The following is a 22,704-nucleotide window of genomic DNA, read 5'->3' on the forward strand; positions in this document are numbered from 1 at the left end:
TTTTAGCTCTGAAGTACAAAACAGTGTCTAACTATCAATTGCCGAGCGCCCATACGTTTATGTACTTTAAATGTCGGTTTCAAAGTGATGTTTAGTTGCTCAATTGAGATGGAAAAAATATCAATATTTGTGATTTTCTTTTTATCGAGATCCTTGATTTTAGTATCACAGTCTGAACATTGCTTTTAATTCAAACATAAAAATGATAAAGCAAAATAAAGAAAAAGAAAGCTATTCCATACAGTGAATAGAAAGTCTCACGGGTAAAGTCAGGTCTGCAGGTCTGTTAAGCCCTTTGACCTCCATGAGAAAATGATTGTGAACTCATGTTATAAGTAGTATAAATAGTCAACTGAACATGAACAGACTACTACAATGTACCACGAGCGAATAGCAATTCACTTATATCTGTTTTGGTGTTGAACACGTCGACGTACAGATACCTGGCAGTAAAACAATAACCTACCTGGTCCAACAGGGACATGAGCACTTAAAGACTCCACAGTAAACACACTTATAACTGTACTGATTTGTTGTGTATGGGTTGTTTTGAAGCAACAATCCTCCCAAAAGGTCTGATTAAGGTTAAGTTTCTGTGCCTGTCGTTTTCTTTCTTATTTGCCCGCTTCCACTTATTGTGCCTTTTCCTTAAGCTAAGTAGGGGCATTAAACGAAAGGAATTCCTTTTCCACTTGCTTTCTCGTGACATCATGCACATTCAGACGACAATTAACGTGACATACGCTCTGCTTAACGACGCCACATTCAAGTGGTTTTCTGTTAGCTGAGCTGATGTGACTTGATCCTTGTTTAGACCCCCTGTTTTTTTGTTGTTGTTATTTTTTACCACACAGACTCATAATCAGGCTCTTTCATATGTATTCATTTTTTTTTCAATCTGTTCTGTTGTTGTTATTTTCTTTTTTTCTTTTGTCATTTAGTGTGAGACGTCAACTAAATGAAAGTGGCATGTTTTGTTACTTTTGCGAGCTGCGTGTTGCCGTTTCTTTTGTTTTTGTACATTTTAGTTTTGAAAGCTTCTGTGGACACGAGACATAGTCTTCTTGTCATGAGGTAGAATATTGAAACCTAAACTCTGCAGCTTATTGCCAGAGTTTTTGTTCTCTATAAATATGAATCCATCTTTTTCGCTCCAATAACAATTACATCATAACTCTGTCTTTCGATTTCCTAGATCTCCCCATTCATTGTTTCTTTTCTCCCTTATTTGTCTCTAGATACAGTATTTCCATGTCCTTCTACAACTCTCCAGAGTAAAGGAACATTGTAATAAACCCGTCCATGTAGAACACACTTATACTTTCCCATATAATACATGCTTAGCTACTAAAAACCCTGGTTTGTCCTTCAACAGGAGAAAAAAAAAAATCTATCTGACTGGAAACAATTATCTACTTAAGAGCCAGATCATTGTCCAGCGACTGTTCAAAACACTCAACGTATTCCGTCTGCCATACGAAATATTCTCGACAATATTACATTAACTTCATGTATAGCCTTTATTTTGCGACTGTTCTCGTGGACTTTATATAGCACAGTAGCAACAGAGGGAGTTCAGATAGGTTTTGTGATATATGTTAAACTTTGCTTCCTTGCACAATATAAGACATACAACTAAGAGAAAGTTAAAGTGAAGCAATCAAGACAGATTCTTTTCTTTTCTTGTTTTTGTGGACATAGGTGACCCATCCTGAAGATCGCACACACGCGCACAACCCCTTACTGTCATAACTGGGCTCAACAATCGTGGCTACGAAACTGCGAACTGGGAGCAGATACAGACGGACACATCTGGACCCAGCGGTCATCCATCAACACGCTGCCAGGTGCAAATCTACAGCAGTGCATCTTGTCTCTCCTACACACACACACATGAAAGCAGCTCGATAATAACAGTGACCAGAAAATCAGTTGCAAGCATTACCGGCTGGCGGAGGAGAAGGAACACTTGAATGCACATGAACACATGGAGACACACACACACACACACACACACACACACACGTAAGTATGCAGTTAGCTGGATACTTTTCCTACCTATAATCATGTCAGAGCACAGATGGGTGTTAGCAAATTACACAGTATGGTGATTATGTGTGTAAGTGTGTGTGTTTGAGTGTTGGCTTGCAGGGTCTACATTTAAGAGAAACAGAACGGGAATCAAAGATAGTTGGTTTCATTAAAAAAAAATAGAGACAAAAAAGTGACAAGAGAGGAATAGAGAAAAATAAAAGAGGGCACCTCTTTTATTAAAAGGAGACTGACTCACTTCACTTTGTATTTGTATTTCAACATTAAAACCACTGACAGGAGACATGAATAAAAGTCACCACCTCCTGACAGTGCAATGTTCCGCTGGGAAACTTTGTGATGTGGCATTTCATGTGGATGTTACTCAGACACGGACCACCCACCAACAACTTTCTGTGGCCGGTCACCACAGGACACCCTCCGAAGGCCCATGTCATAATATTATGCCCGATCGGTGAATGCAGTATATATATATTATTTTGTATCTCCCAGACGTTTCCCCATCACCTCATATCCCACTGCTAGCATGTTGCCTTTAAATTCGCTGTGTTCTCCAAATTTCTTATTTCTTTGTTCTCTTGCTTCATTTTGCTTTACCTCTCAAGTTCTCCAGTTTGTTGGCCTTCTTCTTTTTTTCTACATTAGCTCTCGGAGGAGCGGTGATCAAAGTGAAGTGAGGGAGCGAATCACCTGTCAGAGACGGGGGAGGAGTACCGCGAGGCGCTCAGGGGAAGGAAGAAGGAGAGAAACCGAGGAGCTGGGAGGCAGAGAGCGAGTGATCAATAAGTCAGGTCTGGTTTATCAGTCCGTATTAATGGGAATTAACCTTTAACCCGCACTCTCAACGACACGCTCACAAACACAAACGCGAAGCGAATCCCCTAATTGCAAATGTCATGTAGCTGCAAGGTGCTATCGACACCACCTCATTACAAACATTTTGTGGAACTGTGTGTGCATTTGTGCGTGGCCTTGCACTTCTCTCCTCTTTGGAGCAGTTTTGTAGAGAATCTGCAGTAGTGTATGTGGATGCACTGGACCACACAGGCAGCTCCTGGTGCTCTTTAGAAGCACAAATCATGTCGCAGCGAACATCTAAATCTCTGAGAAGTCTTGACAAATTAATTTATATACGGTAGATACATATATTGAAAAAGTCATTATGTTACATGTCTACGCACACATTCAGCCAATGACTTAAATGAATGACAAGGCGAGGTATAATTACTTTCTCCTTCCCTTCCTCTCTCTCACTCATCTAAATGCTAATGCAGCATCTAACCTTTATGCAGCAGAGCTAAGCTAACAATCGGTTTTGCTGCTGCCGGGTGCTCTTTACCAGTGAACTACATTGCAATTAACGGCGAGCGAGCGCGACAGAGGGCATCATGACTTCTGATCATCAGAGTGAAAATGTTTGGAAAATAATAACTGTGTGTGTTCGTGAAGGCTGATTTTCATTGAAATGTTTGAGACGACTCAAATTGAACGACTGTCTCAGTGGGGGCTGATCTGGGGATTTTTAAGATGATCGTATCGGAGTATTAAAGTTGAATATCTGCTAGTGCTGTAACTACTACAGGAGAAGAATGTACGGCAAAAAAAAAAAAAAAAACATCGTCAGTGAATGTGTTACTGAAACTTGTAGTATCAGAGCGTTGGAAACAATAGAAATAATTAAAATTGTGTTCACCTTCCAGTCATGTATATCTAATTTGGTTCATTGCCATTATCATTCTGCAAACAGTACGATACTGCTGAGTTCTGTTCACTGCTATTCTGGCGCCTTGTTTTTAAAAAAAGTGGCTACATCCATCATTTGTCTCGAGTTTTTACACAAACATCTTAATGTTCAATGAATGCTGTGTACTTCTGAGGATTCCCTTGGCTGTTTAATAGCTCAGTGTTAACCTCGCTCACATTTGTTTCACAGCATCACGTAGATAGAACTTTAATGAACGTAAGCAGAGTCACGCCGCCGAACTGAAATATAAATATGTCTAAAGCCTTGACATGTGCCCCTTGGCCTTTACTTTTTAATCAGCTGAAGATGTCAGAAGTGCAGTGGATGAAAAAGAGGGAATGGTAAACTTCTTCTACTACAGTATGCATTACAGTACGTAGCGGCGTTTGATGAATATTTGCTGTACGGGTTCAGTGTATGTGGCTGTGTGTACTTTGGTATTCAGTCCAAATAGCTCCTATCAGTATTCCATGACTGTATTTATTCACTGTTTTCCTCCACCAACCAGACACCAATTACTGCTGCCAATCAAACACACGCACACACACACAGACATACAGCATTGAGCAAAAACTCAGACACACATACACATACCCCCGGGGCGCTCCCAGTGTGTAAAACTGTGAACAAAAGTCATTTATCACTCTCCCTCCATCACATAAACATTCGCGCTGCCTCCGTCTCTCTCAGGTACGGCCTCGGCTCCACGGTGAACATTCTTTTAATTTATATATTAATTGTTAAAACATCCTCTTCGTCAACATGACCTTGGCACGTGAGTGGAGATGAATCAAAATCAAGGATGATTCCTGGGGTCCTTTAACGAAAACCTTTGGGTTTTCCATGCAAATCGTCAAACCCCACAAGACGCACACACACGCACTTCTACATTTTTGTTATTTACCGGTTAGCTTTAACTATCTAGCGGACACGCGTGTCGCGCTTGAGGGGGAATATGGTTTGTGACCTTGTGGTCCTGCACACAGCCTGGGGGTCGTGGAACAAACAGAGACAATCAGAGTCACGAGACAAAAGATGTCTTTTAGAACCAGCACTGACGCAGTTTTGATCATTTGAAAGTCTTGAAGTGTACACTTGGCTTTTCCCCAACCGTAACTTTAACAAGGTCTACGGCTCAAATTGGGCCCTTACAAGCGGAGATGTACAAAAGCACACACACAGGCGCAGAGCTCTGGGTTATGACTTCATACACACACACACACACACACACACACACACACACACACACACACACACACACACACACACACACACACAAACACTACGCCCTGTAGAGTAAGTGTCAGCTTCATTCATCACCACACACTCTGATTTCATTCCATTTGCTTTTTTTTCTTTTTTTTCCAGAGGGAAAGCGTGAATATGCACACACATACACGCTCACCTGTATCATTTTATGTACACAAACACACATTTGCATGTGAAAGGCACAATAAAGTACACATGCAGCTATCCGCGCAGACACCTCTGTCCTTTCCCATAAGCTTGTCCAGGATGGCAATATAGTGAACTAGAGACCTTTTCCTAAAAATAAAAAATAAAAAATAAAAACTAATCCTCAATATACCGGAAAATAAAAAGGTCAGATGTAGGGTATACTTTTGTGTTAAGTGTTACAAAGAGTAATACAGACATAGAAGAGACACTGAAATTCAAACACTGCCACGGTTTGTAGTTCACTGAAATCAATCACTGTCAAATCCCTGCCTTTCTCTCTGTTAGCCTCCACTTGATGGGATGGGATCACCATCACATGTTCAAAGTATCAATTAACTCTTTCCTCTGTTTGCCTTGTTGGTGTGAACCATAGTCAAACCATTCAGTCCAGCCTTTCAGCACGGCTACATCTCATTTACATGTCATCAGTATTCCCTCTGAATATCTGACCCCCTCTGATTATGTCTACCTTCTGATTGCACAATGGCTTAACTGAGTTTGACTAACTGTATTTGTTGATGTTCTCACTGCATAAAAAGCTGAGACGTACGACTCTTCTACCAGTGTGTTAAGAGTCTGCCTGTACACTGCAGATAAACGGATACTTTAAATCTGATTCCGAGATTTGAAATAAAACACGTAATTTGATTAGACGCGGACGGAAATGACGTCTATACACTGTGCCTGATAAACTTCTCCCTTATTCAAGCTTCATTTGCTTCCATAGACATCTGCATGAAGTCTGCCTATTTATTGCTTTGGTTCCCCTTTGGTCAAATTTGACCATGAATAGTAGTGGAAGTACAGAAATGGATATTGGATAAGGACGAAAACTAGCAGCCTGCCTCCAACTACTGGCTCTCATCTCAAGTAGCTGAGGTCGAATCAACTACTTAGACATTTCTCAAAGGAAGTATTTTTTCAAGGCTCATAGTGGAATTATTGGGTTTCCTTTAGTGTCGTTGTCTCTCTTTTTCAAGTCTTGATCTTAGTAGTCTGCCTTTTATGTTCATGCAGCTGTGAATCTTTTTTTAAAAAATGGTTTAGTTACTGTATATATCAAAGTAGCATCCGATTTCATTCAAATATAGACATGAGACATGAATTACGTTGTAGTACAAATAGAAACTGGGCTTCACTTTTAATTAATCAGCCAAATCTCCCGTACAGTAATCTCTGTTTCTGTTAAGTAGAAAGGATAGAAAAGACAACCTTTTACTGAAGATCTTCAAATGCACCTTTAAATGTACATAAAAAAAAATCCAATACACTAAAGTGTCAAATACATTTTTGAAAGAATGGATTGTCGTTTTAAAAACAGTCCAGATGCTCAAAAAGCATTTCGATTTCAAAAGATCAGTCACAGTCTGGGAAAACCTACCAAAAAGTGAGTGCGGAATCTGTGCCGTCTCCCTAAAGGACAAGAAATTATTTGTCTGATCTCTTACTACATTCCTTTAAAGCAAATTGTCCAGAGCATGACGCTCCCAAGATGGATGGAGAATTAAATAAGTTCAGGTTTAGGGTGGGAAGAAAAGTTTGTCTGAAAGTTGGCTCCCTCGCAACGTTCAGCTGAATTCAGTTAAATGGCTTTTCACTGTGGGATAGCACTAAGAGAGAAAAAAAAAGCCATTTGTCTAAACTGTGTAAGACAATTAAGAAGAAAGTTCTGGGAGCCAACGTTAAAGACGTATTGTTTTTCAAAAAACTGGGCCTGTCTGAAAGCTTTGCACAACCTGTTTTCAGCTGTGTCTCCCCACATACCATCCTTGTTGTAATGTCAGAGCTGACCTTTTTCTCCGAATCCCAAAGCTGCACAATACAGAGTGCATTGTATTGATCACTCAGCTATTCTTATACCCGTGTAAAAGCAGCAGCAGTCGCGAACCGGGGCCATTGCTCCTCAAATGTCTTTCCAAAAAAAAAATACTAAAAAAAAAAAAAAAAATCACACTTTTGAATGTGAACTTGACCACAGCCAACACACAAGCCTGTGCTTGCTGGTTCTTATAGAGGACACAGCTAAAAAGCGTGCATCTACATAATGCACGAACGCACATGCATGTGCACACACCGAGCTGGGCCAACTCTGACCCCCTCCACAGGGAGCCATGCATGACGGTGGCATTAACTTTCAACAGAAAATTAGCCTCAGCCAACCAATTAGCCAGCTCTTAAATCTCCTTAGTGCAGACACAGTGAATGTGAGGCCCAGAAAAACAAAGGAGAACATGAGGGTGTGTGTCTGAGTGGGACGGTCGAGGAGAGAGGCGGTGTGTGTGCGTGTGTTTGGGCGTGTGCGGATGTTGAGTAAAGGTTAATAGGACCTCAAGAGGGATAAGACAAGGGGGTTGTAACCATCCCAGAGCTGTCACACACACACATACACACACACACACACAGAGGGGCTCAGTGCCAAAGCTGGTGGTCTATTGAGCAGCAGGGTGGTTCATTACTGTCCATGGCTTACACTTGCACTAATACTTCTTAATACCTAACACTCTCCCTTTATCACACTCCCTCTCCATCGCTATCTGCTTTCCATTTTTCTTTTTTTTTTTTCCTCCTCTGCAAATTTTCCCCTCTGCTGATCTCTCTCCCACACAGCAGTTATACACTCCGCAGGAGCAGATTCTCTGAGAAACAGATGTGTACTTGCCATTACAGTCATAACAGTTTTGCAAAGATTGTTCTTTATTGCTTTAGGACTGTGACACAAGTGGAATGACCAATTGTGCAGCAGCTAATATTACCTCAAAAGTGGTACGTTGTTGTAGGCAGATGAAAACAAGCTCTAGAAGTGTAGACTATTTCTTGAAGTTAGCCTAGATTACAGTATATTCAAACATAAACTAACTTGTCGGCCGAAGGAGCAAGATTTGGACTGAAAAAAAAATGAAGCCGGGTGCACAAATCTACAGTTCCTCTAGTGGCGACTTGAGAGGCAGGCTCCAAAAGCAACCCAAATGAAGGCCACTACTCCATTAACTACTCTTCTGCAATTTGTTTTCCTCCTCCATGCACCAGACATAAAATTTCTATTTCTACACAACTCCAGGAGGAATGTGATACATGATGAATCATCATATCAAAGCTTTGAGTGACAACTGAGGCAAACAGATGTCTGTCTAGGCACATTTAACCTCCACTCATGCTCCACCTCCTCTGCCATTTTTGGATTAGCCTGGAGTTGGGTGGGGGGCGATGGCCTGGATGCACCAAGCCGCTCTTCAAAACCACTCCACTGGAAATGCATGAGTGACGTCACAAAAGGTTCGTCCATCTCTATGCGTTTTATGTGTCAGACTGTACGTTTAAAAAAAACCTGACTCGCGCAGTTTTCTCCATCTTCCGTTGCATTCTCTCAGTGCGTCCATCTTTCTTAATATCTCCCACTCTCCTCATCTTCAGATCTTGCCGAGATCGCTCCTTCTCTTTGTTGACCTTTCTCTCGCCCTGTTTACCCGAGAACATGCATCTTTATTTCTTACTCTGTTTATATCTCCGACACTCAGCCTCCTTGCACCTATTTTGTCTTTCACCCTGTCACTTTCAGTCATTCACTCCCTTTATCTCTCTTCAGTTTACACCTTGCGCAGTCATTCCCTCTTTCACTCCGTCTGCCCATAAAGGTCTCCTTGTCTAATCGCCTCCTTTCCATCTTTCTCTTGTTATCTCTAATCTTTACGAAGGGAAAGGGCTCTCTTATGGCATAGTTAATATCTGCCCTAAAACTCATACACAGTTGACACACTTGGCTGCTGCAGCCGCCAACGCCGCTGTTATGTTTCTTTGGATTTTGTTGCTCCTTTGTCAGTCACACTATTCTGGGCTACAGACTGACAGCCTGATGGAATGAGACTATGGTGCTCAGATAGCTACAGTCTCTATTGTGCTTTGCTGCAGTCAAACAAAAGTGGAAGTAACATAACTTTTATACAGTCACAAGCTTTATATTGTTATAAGTTGATGCACATGAGCCTGACGCCCAAGTCATTCCCAGTTGTAGGCCAAACACAGGCCGTCAATAAGGAATTCTTAACACATACTTGACTTGAGTATTTCAAAAACTCTTATGTCTTAAATACACATGATGTTACACAAAACGAACGACTTACTCCCACTTATTTTCTCACGCGCTAAAGACCAGTGGTAGTGTCTGCTAAGTGAAGGACATTTTCCAAACAGAGATTTTAATTTTTTTACATTTGCAAGCACCTCTCCGTGAATGGCATTTCTGCCGTTAATTGGAATTTGAGTCTGGGCTTTAAAATGATCAGAATGTTTCAAACTGCTCTTACGGAGCTGAAATGGGTCGTGCACCTGTGGGTCCAAGCATGTTAAGAGTGTTTTAATGGGCCATTATCTCACTGCATACAACTGTGGAGGACTTAAAGTATATTCGTAATTAGTCATGACTCATAACTCAGCAGTAGCCATCAACAAAGGCTCATCCAGCATCTGCTCTGCAATTATCTTCGGCAAGTAGTAACAGCCGCAGCAGCCATTTCTCTCTCAAAGGTTTGAGGGAGAGGTAGAAAAAAAGGCCTTTTGTAATGCAAACCTCTACTCTTTTGCTTTTTACTACTACATGATAAAGCCAGTGCTTTCATAAAAAGGGTATAAAACATTGAAATTGGAGAAATAAAGTGAAAACATAAAAAAAAAGGTATGTCGATAAATGTTTCAATGCGCATGTTTAACTGTGTTAAACATTCGACTTTCTGAATGCGGTCCTTACATGCAGGAAAAACTGACAGGAACATGTCCTCCTCCTCCACACTAGGTGGCGATATGTATCTTTGCAGTGGATAAATACAGCCCCTTTTCTGATTGACTTTTAACGCCATATAATAAACAACCGGAGTGTAATGTAGCAGACGGGCAGATCAAATAACAACCAGGTGGATAATAGTACAGTTTTTTTTTATTTTGTACTAATGTGCGCACTACTTACGGTGAAGATAAGATGCGCGCTATCCCTCAGGTGGTTCTTCTACCAGCTCTATTTACCTTCTTTTGCGATCGGCTTTCTAGGATGTTTTTTTTTTTACGTACGCCAGTGCAACGACTGTGCAGCACGCGCACATGTGTTGTCTTGTTAAAGTCCAATTAAGGCGTATACGCGCCGGAAAAAAATTTCCAATTGCATTATCTTGGTGTCTCAATCGGATAAAGAAGTAGCATCTTTACATGCCCGTAAGTTGTCCAGTTAAAGTCGGATTTAGGCAATTAGTTTTTTTTTTCCACGTGCATATAAACGTACCGTGTGTTTGATTTGCGCTCAGACCCCTCCCTCAAAATAGACATTTGCATCACATTTTAGCAAAATTCAGAGACAACCATTTTCATCTTATGAAAGAAACTCATCTTTCATCTCCTCCACTCTCCTTCAACATCTCCCCTTTTATTCAATTAATTTATTTCATTATTATTATTTAAAGTTTCAATGGCTTTATTTAAATCTGGAGTGCAATAGGGTTTGTTGTTTCTATCCGATGGTCATAATCTTTTATGTTCGAAATAAGATTTATTTGATGGGTTGCACAATGATCTCGGTTTGAGTACAAATCCAAGTAAAAAGCTTGCAGTAGGCTTTTCTGATGGTTAAAAGGAATATACTTCTACCACAAACTGAATTGCTCTTCAAGGCTTTTGTCTTAATTTGGATTTCGCACTTCACAAAACCCAACATGGACAGGAGCACTGACTTCATTCTGACAGTGACGCAGAGGAAGTGATGCATGTGTAATGCAAAACTGAAAACATATTAGCATGTCTGTGTCTCTATCTTTTAGCCTTTTCATGCTTCACCGTCAGTGTGGAAAAACTGGACTGGTGCACAGCTATAATCTAAAAATACGCATGACAAGCTCTGCGTTATTTACACTCGAAATGCCTTCTGCTCTTTAGCTGCCCATTAAGTCAAAGTTGATGGGAATTTATTTATGGCATGAAGTTCTTTACAGTACTGACGTGTACAGCTTTTTCCTGCTTTCTCTCTACACCACTACACAGGGATTCAACTCACCGCTGCCTTCATCTGTCTTCTAAAACCAAAGAGCATACAGTAAGTCTCTCTGCATGTTCTGTAATGGTGCCGTTCAAACACGGCATGACGCTTGAGAGTGGTAGGGTACATTATAACAGAAGAATGATGAATGAAAAACATCAAGGAAGAAGCTCCTGTTCATATCTCTCTCTCTCTCTCTCTCTCTGCATAAATCATGGATTATAGAACTTGGTTCCCTAATTGATGTGATCGGTTTCATCATTAATTTATACAGATCCTATCTAGGGAAAAAAAAGTTGGTCCAAAGGAGCGATTCTGAGAACAAAAGATCAAAAGGGCTACAGGGAGCTGGTTTGGGTCTGGGGAGGAATCTTTCTTAGGTGGTGCACCTTGGAGGTTTACAAGCAACATCCAGCTGGAGGGTAACCCCGGGGTAGACCCCAAATTTGTCTGAGGGATTAAAGAGCACATCTGACCCGGGAAAGCCTTTAAGGAACTGGAATGCGAAAGAGAGGAACGTCGGGAACACTTCATCTGTTTCTACCGCAACCCAGCTTCGGATAAGCTGGATAGATGCTGTAGATGGAAAGCTGATAGATGGGGATGTAGTGTTTCTTTTGCCTCCTGCCACAATAGGGGGTGTTTCAGTTTCATTTAAAGCTTGATGCGATGGACATTCAGCCTTGCTCTGCAGCCTTTGTATTCGTGCAGCAACATTCAGCTCAACGCGGAGCCACACATGTAAAGGAAGACAACAAGGTCAGGTCTAGATTACCATTCTGATGGAAAGGGTTACTCCGGCACTCACTCAAACATGTGGACAAACGTACATGTAAAATCGCCCCCACATTTCCGTAATGAAGTGCCTTACGAAAGAGGCTTTTGTCCATTTATCATTCTCAACCCTCCCTGTGAAACTTTCTAATCTCCTCCGCTGCCTTCACACTCCTCCTCCTCCTCCTCAACAATCAACAATCTTTATTCCTCCCCCTCACCTTCTCCTACTCAATCTTGCATCATTTGTCATTTCTGCCCTTTATCCTCCACAGCCAGCCGCTCTGCCTGGCCTCGCATCCGTTTTTTTTCCCCCCCTCACCTCTTTCTCTCCTCCTCGCCTCCATTTCTCCATCCCTCTCTTCCTCTCAATCTTCTCCACGTATTTATCTCTTTCCATCACTCCTGTATCTCCCCCACTCTGTGAGTGACAGGTAAAGCAACGGCTGCTGTGCTTCCCAGCTGAAGAAATGACTTTTCCTGTCTGTCTGTCTGTCTGTCTGTATCACTTAACTAAGCATCATTTCCTGTAGCTGGCAACGACAGAGGCAATTAACTGTTAATCAGCATTCAATCCGAGCCCACGCGCTCCTTCAGACGCATAAACGCTCACGCTGAAACTCACGAACGCACACGCAAAGTGCGGTTCACGTGCACCTCTGCAATTTTGTGCGACTGACGGACAGACTGATGGAAATGATGGAACCATAAGTGGACGGCCTGAAAGTGGCGGGCGGACCGATGAACCAGTGGAGGTGAGGGTAAAGGAGACAGCGGACGGGCAACGGGACGTTTGGACAGAACGACTGGAATAAGAAGGCGTCTGAACGGTTAAAAACTCTCATCAAGAGCGAGCGATGAAGAGCGAAGAGGGAGACGGAAAAGTGAGCGATAAATAAAAAAGGGGAGCAGATGCTGGATTATAGCTGTGTACTCTTGGCAGTATTTTAGTCAGGCGTGTGCATTTTTGTGCACTCTGCATTTGTATGTGCGCAAGTGTGCACAGATGAGAGTCTGCAAACAGCCAGAAGATGGCCGCCACCTTCAAACTGCTCAGTCAAAGAAGAACGTGAGCGTGAGTGTGTGTGTGTGTGACTGTGTGTAAATAACAAGAGGCGAATTCCAACTGCCAGGCAAATATTATGTTTGCTGTTATCTGTGTTTTATGCTCTCGCCATCCCTCTCTAAGCAGGCCTCTGCAAATCTAAATTCATTCATTCTTTTCCAACTTTATATTCCTTTCAAAATAGTTTTCTTTCTTTCCCTTCCTGCGTTTACTATAACCCTGCACGTTTTCCTTTTTCTCCTCCGCTGTGTCATTGCTTCATTTATTCAGTCTTGGTACACTGCAGTCACATGATAAATGAATAAATTCCCTTTAACTTTATTTTATTATATTTACATGATGTCAGTAACAATACATCTTAAGACGCTTTACGAAACCAGAGCTCTCTCTTCTAATGAAAAGAAACCTTGAGCAGGATCTGATGAGGCCTGATGAGTTAAGACTGTGGCTTCTATAAAGCCCCTAGATACAGTTCTGATTGTTAATGACACCACTATATTAAGAAAATTGTGCCTGTGAGGGAGAATTTTTATTTGTCTTTCTTTGTTATCTCTGTGATGGATTGGCAACCCATCCAGGATTGCCCAGTGTCAGCTGGGACAGCTCCATGAATAGCGGCTGTGGATAATGAGTGAAAGAATGAACTGACCCCTTGCGGACAGTTTACGCCTTCTTTGATACGTTTTACTCCAGATGCAGTTGAGAGAAACGCGTCTACGAAAATAGATCCAAGACCCAAGTTGGAAGAAACTGGATGTATCCTACCATGACTCCTCTGATCTTGCAGCTGTACAGCATGAATTCAGCATTTTGATTTTTACACTAAACGTCTTCTATGGAACAGTTGAGAGTGTTTCTGAATCCATCTGCGTATCCATCTTCTGGGTAAGGCCTCCCACACAGTCTGACATAAATTAAATTTAGTCACAGTGAGAATAAAGTGAGGGATGCTCAGATATCATCTAATATTGTTTCTTCCTCTCTCCCCTCTCCTCCAGCCAAACTGCCTAACTGTGTTTTATTACCTTCCACCCGCTACCCACACTTATTTGTCTCGGCTCTTCCTTTATTTTCCATCCACTCTCCGCGCACACACGCACTCAGCTCATCGGTTCGGCCGACTTAGCAACCTCTCAGTGGCTCTTGCCTAACGTCTTGTATTCAATATGGATTAATTAATGTGAAACCTTGTTAAGCTTCGTTAAGACCTCTTGCATTAATCTGTAGTTGTTTTAATTAGAGGAAGGGAAGTTTTCAATGTGCCACGCCGCGTATGTTTCACACCTTCGACATCCTAATCAGCTCAATCACAACTTGATTTGCCTCAAAGTTTGTTTTGCCATTTCAGACGCGTGCGCTCATCTCTTAGCAGCGTCTTGCTGAGTAATGTCACCTGGAGCTTTTCATCAGCACACCCTTAAGTGAAGGCGGTTTTCAGAACATGTGCGAGACTGTCATGCCGGAATAAATCATTCTGGCAAATGCCCAAAGGCAACATCCATTTAAGTTCAGCTGACGAAACCTATTCTAGCTATAGCATGCATGGTTTTCGTTTGTTTGAAGAAAAACAAAGATGTAGTTTGACATTAGGGAAATCTTTAAAATCCAGCCGATGTTACTAGTGTTGATTGTAAGCTTTACCTTTTAAACAACTAAGTCAAAATATACAGCAGACGTGTTGATATATGACCAAACACAGAGGTCTCCAAATCGCAAAGGAAACACCGTCCACTGCTGTGGTTTCACATGGAGCAGCTCTATACATGCACATACATACGTGTGACAACTACACCCTGAACATTCACGAGTCACTGATAATTATCTGCGATGGCCGACAAATGAATCGCTTCATATACGTAGGAGGCTTTAGTAGACACTCCCGTTGCAATTAAAACCTCTCACATTTTTTGCTCATCCTTTCAATGCATCTGTAATAACAACTATCATTAGAACTCATTTCATGTGACTTCTGAAAGCATGAAAGTGACATAAAACTTTGTTTCCTGAAGCCACTCCACCTTCATGGAGTCAGAGTGCAATAATACGTGGGAGATGAGAATCTGCACCATCTCGCCCTGAGGCTGAAGTTAACAGCCTCTAAAGGATAAAAACAAAAACATTTTCCACCTCATTTAGGCCTACTAGCATTCAACTCCTGAATTCTCTCATAGCTGCCTTCGTGCCCTTCTAAGGGTGAGATTTCTTCCGATTGTAATATTCATGACGTGTGTATAATTTATGGGCAGCTGTAAGATGATCCGTGTATAATTTATGTAATGAACGAATTAAGTATAATTAATGGTTTAACCTGTTATAATGAAGGCGTCAGTGTCCGGCAGGCACATGTTTTATTTAGTCTGTTACTGAAAGAACAGCAGCACGAAGGTGTTGGTGATGATTTTCGCAGCTATGATGTAACTTCTGAACACTGACGCGAATTATCTTTTCTTCACAGTTTATGATGTTCAAAGTCCAACGTTTGTGCATTGCTACCGAGCAGAGAAAGTGATTCGTTTTTTGTTTTTTTTATGCAGAATATCATGTTTTGTGTCAGTAAAATGGAAAAAATGAATGTTTTGTATATTAGCAGTATACCCAGATTTAATTATTTGTACTGTTTAGCAGTTCTGTCTAAATATGACAACCAACCGAATACCCCTTAACTCAACCTCCCATTCTAGACTTTGAAAACAAATCACCTCATTTAAGATGTCCTTTATGGGCTACTGTAGAAACATGGCAGATGGCTGACTCTGAATTCTGAATAGCTGATGCGCTTGTGCTACATCTCCAAAATGTTTTTCCAATGCAAGACGTCAGGGAAAAAGTTCATTATTGTTGACTAACCAGGCAAATCTGTTCTCAGGCCTACTACATACCCATTTTCTCGTCTTTCCATTAGAGTCCCATTTGAAAACTGTGAAACTGTTGACTGCTCGTAGTGTCCCATTCAGATTTCCTCTGTCAAATATCTCTCATCGCAAAACGCAACTGTCAGTTTGACACCATATTCCATCTCTGGGGGACTCTGGGTTTTTGTTTGCCTCCTGCAGGGAAATAACTCTGTTGCTGTTCTCAGGCAATAACTCTGATAAGTGGCTGTGAGCTTCCAGACGAATGGCGTTCCAGTCACAGCCCTCAGAGGGAGGAATATGGCGTACTTTGGTGGTGTCAAGAGTGAACCTCTCTTTAAATGTTAGTGGCATTGTGTGAAGTTATTAATGATTCAATGAAGCTGATTTTTCTTAAATTCTGATCAGACGGATGAAGAAGATGACACTGGTCTCCTGACTACACTTACAATGGTTTTCACTTTTTAAATTTGGTAACCTGGAAGCCAGAGCAACTTCTCCACCCACTATTTTTTGTAGCAGAAAGTTAATCAGGAACCGCTCCATTGGAAACCAGTTATGATCCGTCCTGGGCATTATGAAGTGTAACACTGATACATTCACCTACATCATCTGAGCGCCAAATGTTAGATTGTTATGTTTCTCTGATGATATCGGTTGAAATCGGTTAAAAACATTTTTTTATCAGTAGCAAAACATCCCAAAGTAATGGTTGTCTTCAGGACGTCAGAACATGTGATTTGTGCTGGACTCATTGCTAGGTTAGACAGACCAACAAAATGGGCTGTTTTTAGAGTTTCTTGCAGGAATACCTTATTACGTCACTAATATTGATCCATCTTTAACCAATACTTATACTAATATGCTCTATAACAACTATACCCCATTACTATGGAAACTTCAGATGGTCTGTGGAGCTACTGATTGAGGAACCCACAACGTATCTAAGCTGTGTTTACGTCCTCCCTGACAGCTAAAACACACCACGATAAAAAAAGAAAGCGAACCTGTATAATTCAATGAAATCTGACACATATCAAGTACATTATTTTTGTACCTGTGCCTCTGTACCTGCCAAGATGCCTTGTATCGATTGGCCATGAGCTCCCAGCAGTCTCTACCCCTCTAACTGTGGCATCCACCAGCCACCGACTGTTGGGAAGCAGTGCACATCATTGGAAATAATGGGATATAGAGTCCAACATGTTCTACACATAAACCCTAATGAAAAGTAACAGGACTTTCTTCAGTTCTAAAGGACTGGTGAAGAGCTGGGGTTTAAATAGGAACATCAGACTAGTTAGTGCCAGCATCAGTAGCATGCCACCAAGATTTCAGCACCATGTACTTTGCAGGGGAATGCAAATAATTTTTTGATGTATCAAGGTGCTAATACTGCATCTCACACCCCATTGCACAAACACACCTTTAACCTCTCTAAGTGCATATCACTGACTGCAGAAAGGGGTCTCTCCTCACATCTTTCTACTTTCACTCGCTTTCAGCTCCACTGCCCACTAGCATTCATTCAATACTCAACTCTCTTTCTCTCTCAGACACACACACAAACACGTACAGCTACACACACACATACGCGTCGCCCAGGCACTCAGCATGCCCTGCTATTAGGCTGTCAGTTAGTCAGGCCAATAGAATAAGTGCCGTGGATTAGGCAGACACACACGCAGAGGAAGGATGGACGGCATACTAAACAGAGTGGGGCGCGAGGTGACAGACATGCTGTCATAAAGCTCTCCCTCTCTCTTTAACGCGCGCACACACAGACACGCGGCAGGCGAAACAATTACAGGCGCTCAGACAGTCGCTAGCAGTGAGACATAATCAACTTAGTGTCATTTTTTTTTTCTGTTCTTGACCTCCTCATCCTTTGTCATTCCCTCCAACCAGTTGTCCTTTTTTTCTTCTCTCCCCGGCTCAACCAGACAGGAGTGATGAACGAGGCAACAGATGACAAGACTATCTTCTTTTCCCATAGTCGTGTCCTTTCACCCCTCCGTTGGCTCCAAGTCCGTCTCTCCTCTTGCCCATCTATCCTCTCCTTTCCACATTCTCTTCCTTCCTCTTCATCTTTTTTGTTTCCCTCTTCTGTCTTTTCCCCTCTCCTTAGCTCTCGTCTTCCCTTACCATTTTCTTCTCTCCTCCCTCCTCCTCTCCAATTTCCCTTCGCCCTTCCCCTCCTGCCACTTTTTCTGATTTTCTCTTCCCCTTCATTCATCTTCCACTCCTCATTTCTAAACCTAAGCAAATCCCTTTTCTCTCCCCACCCTTACCTTGGCAAGTTACTCCTCTCCTTTGTTAGTGTGCAGGTGTGTCGCACTGTAGGACGCACCCACACAAGGTATACACACACGCAGACATCCCCACACTAATCGTATAAAGGCCTCTATAATTGGGAGGCTGAAGGATGTTGATTTGATCAAAGCCAAAGACTTTTCCGCGTCCCTTCAACGTGTCAACGCGGCAGACAGAGTCAAGGAGAAAGAGGGAAACCGATACATGGTCACTCCCATTCTCCTTTTGCTCTCTTTCTCCCACTTTTTCCCCTCCTTTTGTCCTTGCTGCCAAAGAAAATTGAATTAAGCTGAATATAAATTGTAAATTGGTTTCCTTGAAAACACACCTCAGTGCCCATCACCTCCGCATCCAAGCGGATGTTCGACAATTAGTGGTCACTGGAGCTCAGAGACGTGGACGAGGAGCACAGCTGCAGCCAGCCCACACACAGTGACACGCAGAGAAAGAGAGCGACACATGCCTTCGCTTTGCAGAGCATGTCGCTTTACAGAGATGCAGCACGAGGCATTTTCTCCAGATCGCTTCACTCAAAGCCATTCTTTACATCTAAGTGATAAAACTGGTAACTGGGTGACACATGTGGGAACCTTTAATAACTTGTAATGAATCAAAATATTTACAATAATAGTTCAATAGTTTGTTAAGTGGGTCCCTGAACTGGCAACCACACATGCAGACCCCGTGTAAGGATAGATGGGAGGGCGATTACAACTTCTAGAAGAGTGAGAAATGACTGACTCAGAACGACTCTGGGTGAGATCATTTTCTTCACCGTTGACTTTCAGTCTATTATCATTATAGTTGAATGGGTTTCTTCGTTTCTTTTTTTCTTCTCTTTTTTTCAAAAAACAAAACCCAGCAGTTGGAAATGGAATAAAAAGAATGATTATTAGAAACACTCTGGTCGCTTCGTGAACGCATGAGAGACTGAGAGAACCTGTCCGACGGATAGATGGGATGTGCCAATATCGCCCCCTAACGACACAGAGGCGAACGTCGAGCAGTAAAAACCTGCCTCTGCTCCTTTTCTCAGCCTCCCTCAAATAGACATTTGCATTCACTCAGAATAAAATAAAGCGAGTTGTATGTATAGCGTGTATAATACATTTTTTAAAAAAAAACATTAAAAAGACAACGATGCCATTAAACCCAGACTTTCTGAACATGTTCTCCCCAGCCTGTTCAACATTACCAGCATTCCTCCTCTCTCCCACTGCTTGATGATGTACAGCAGTAGTTAGTGCGAATAGGGAGATGTTGCCTATTTCGTTAATTAAACGTCTTAAACAGTTGTCATCAGGGCACGCCTATCGATACAAGCAAGAACACTGTCAATCATTTCTTTCAGAGTTAATTCAGACATAAATGCACATATTTTTACAGAGAGGCTGCTACTTTTTTTTATTATTTCATCATAACGAGCGGAGTAGAGGTGCATCGTTACGCACGGAGAGGGGTCACGGCTGATCCGCCGCGCTGCAGCGCAGAGACAGAGGAAGGGGAAGACTCGGGACTGTTTGGAGCCAGTCTTCCCTTCAAAGTAGCCTCTTTTTTTGCAGTCTTACATGTCATGCATACCAAGCAGAAGGTGCCGAGAAAAGCGGACACAGGGGCGACAGACAGTCTACTGACACATCACTGTTTTGAACACGTTGACCCGTAACTTTGAGCGTGCTCGATCGGAGATGCAGCATTTACATGTGCGACTAAGTCTCATATTTAATCACGAAAGTGCACGGAAAGATTGTTATGGAGACCATAACAGTGACAGAAAGTGTTCATATTTTCTGTATGTATGAACACTTGTCGCTTATTTAATACGCTTATTTGTATATACATACATTAAACCACACCTTGATTTCTTCTGAGTTTAATCCCGAATTTCATTTGGGACATGGATGAATGGAGCATGCTGGACATTTGGGAGTGAACTCTGTCGGCCAGTGCTGCTGTAATCCGACGCCTGGGTCGTTTTATCTGTCTGTGAAGCTTCTGTTTCGGTTCAATAAATAATTATTATTATCAATGATTCGGTCAAGCCACGGACAACACGAGCATTCCGCAAAATCTCCGAACATCCCGAGCGCGTAACAAGTGCCAGAGGAATGTTGGCTCCCGACTGCGGAGCAGAGACGCTGTTCTGGACAACGTGACGATCCCATAGCTTAAACCTCAGGAGAAGAATCTGTACATCTGCAAGTATCTATTTATTGAAACTGGTACCCCAGGACGAAGGGTATTAATCATATTTCGGATGTGCTATTTTACTGTATAGGTTAAAAAAAAACTCCATGGATTCTGCAAAAGAACAGACTTCTAAGAGAGTAATTTAACCAGGTTATCCCACCGTAGTGATAGAGTGTGTGGGATAACATGGGGTGTTTCGTGTCAATGTCAAAAAACACGAATCTTGCCTGAACAACTCGAGTGACGCTTTAGGCTCGCTGCGTTGCGCACAGGCGTAGCGTTTCAAACCCCGCTGAGTTCACAGCGAAATATGCACCAACATGAAAGAACAACTAAGTGGCACTATCAGACACAAACGGCACGAAAAACACGACACGTACAGCGAGCTTCGTGGAGTGAAACCTCCCGAAGCGTCCAAAACTTCGCCTAACCCCCGGTGCGCACATCAGAAATACTAGGAAGAAAGGAATGTCACAAACTCAGATCCGTGTTCATCGCAAGTCAAACCTCCACCGTCAAACCATTCTGTTCCGTTAAACACATGTTTTATGAGACTATTCTCAGGGATATTCTTGCTTATTTCAAGATTTCTGCGCGCCTACGCGGGTGTTCTGCTCCACAACTGCAAACGTATCCGAAACAGAGCTTAGACGTGTTAGATTTTAGACTTCTAGGTTTTGCGTTTTACCGTCAAACCGCAGAAACATGCTCTTCCTGAATCCGTTAAAGCGCACAGGTCAATATACATGTGGCACTTTATATCCTTAGGTGAGCTACCTCAGTGATGTGGCAGTGTTACCGCATCAAACTCAAATGAAACAGTCCGAGCACAACAAAATATACACGATGTAACGGCAGACAAATAGGCAACAAACAAATCACTTTCTTACCTGGAAAGAATTGTCCATCAGTAAATCCCCAAAGTACAAAGTAGAAGAAAGCTGCCGGCAAAACGCGAGAATAACTCCGTTTATCCATTTCTTTTCTCTTTCTTCTTGTTTTGTTCAGCAGTAGGGTTGTTTTACATACTCCCGCCTGGTCCTTAAAGTGGGTTTCCTTAGTTCGGGACAGTAGTGAGACTGATAACAGGAATAAAATCCTCGCATTGGTGGATAAGAGGAATCAGAAAGACGCGCGTAGAAGCAAAGACAGAAGTTGGAGGCAGATAGATATGCGCTCTCCCTTCTCCTCTCCTCTCCTCTCCTCTGCTCTGCTCTGCTCTCTGGTCCAACGGGGAGAGCCTGAGCGTGTGTGTGTTTGTGTGCGCGTCAGCGCGCGCGAATGCCCCAAAGGCGTGTGTGATGGGACACTGCGTGTGTGCGCGCACTCAGACGGTCTCTGACAGACTGACGCGGAGTTGGGGAGGAATGGAGAGCAGAGCGCACTCCACCGGGCGCCAGACACCCGCGTAAATACGCATGGATTTAACGCGTATTGTACTTCCGGCAGTGGGTTTCAAAATAATAATAAAAAAGTGTCACCACGTGAATGATGAGGATTTTAATAATTTAAGGAATTTTGTGGATGATATGTCATATATTTCATGTTGTAACTGTCACCTTTAATTTTGAATTCGATGAAAGTTTAATTAGGGGGAAATTAATCTGCGATTTGTTTTATTTTTTCTATCTTCGACTCAGTTTCATCATGAAAACTGAACAATCTTTAAACTTTGATTAACACATTGAGTGATAATCGGTTATTTCAACTTTTAAGTTGATGGAAATTAAAACAAGGGACTAAGGAACTGCATCATTTCTTGTAACTGACTGAAGTCTATCCCAGTTATTGGACGAGGGGTCATCGCTCCATCGCGGGGCTAACACAGAGAGACAGACACTCACACCTACGGCCAGTTTAGTATTACCTGTTGGGTGGGACGGTGGGAGGAAGCCGGAGCACCTGAAGAGACGCCAGGCAGACACAGAACATGCAATCTCCTACTCATTTAGTTTAAGGACTCTGCGTAAAACGCAGTTGAACGTCGTTAAATCCAGGCTTTTATTTCAGGTTTCAGATCCAGAGTTTCCGGTTTTTCGCCAGCTTGATTGAGCCTTTTTTTTTAAGTTCCATGGTTTCCTCTGGGTCCTATCGCCTGCTTCCTCCGCAAGTATAGGATTCTTTCTAAGTCCCCATCCTTCCCTCTCTCTCCCACTCTCTCGCTCTCTCTCTGTCATGAGATCCCTCTCACTCCACTCGTTTTACTGTCACAGGATTTCTGTTTCAGGGTTAGTATCTCTTC

General features: G+C 42.3%; 1 protein-coding gene across 11 annotated transcripts in view; it reads right to left on the reverse strand.

Annotated features, from left to right (window-relative positions):
• The window catches only part of ptprt (protein tyrosine phosphatase receptor type T), a 304,538-nt gene extending 282,695 nt beyond the window's left edge, over nt 1–21,843 (reverse strand). For all 11 annotated transcript variants that reach the window (XM_047583117.1, XM_047583114.1, XM_047583115.1 and 8 more), the window contains exon 1: nt 21,353–21,843. In XM_047583117.1, coding sequence (XP_047439073.1) covers nt 21,353–21,440 — 88 coding nt within the window. In that variant the 5' untranslated portion in view covers nt 21,441–21,843. The remainder of the gene's footprint in view (nt 1–21,352) is intronic.
• Nucleotides 21,844–22,704: the final 861 nt, after the last annotated feature.

Source organism: Mugil cephalus, chromosome 4, assembly GCF_022458985.1.
Source record: "Mugil cephalus isolate CIBA_MC_2020 chromosome 4, CIBA_Mcephalus_1.1, whole genome shotgun sequence".
Lineage (NCBI taxonomy): Eukaryota > Metazoa > Chordata > Actinopteri > Mugiliformes > Mugilidae > Mugil > Mugil cephalus.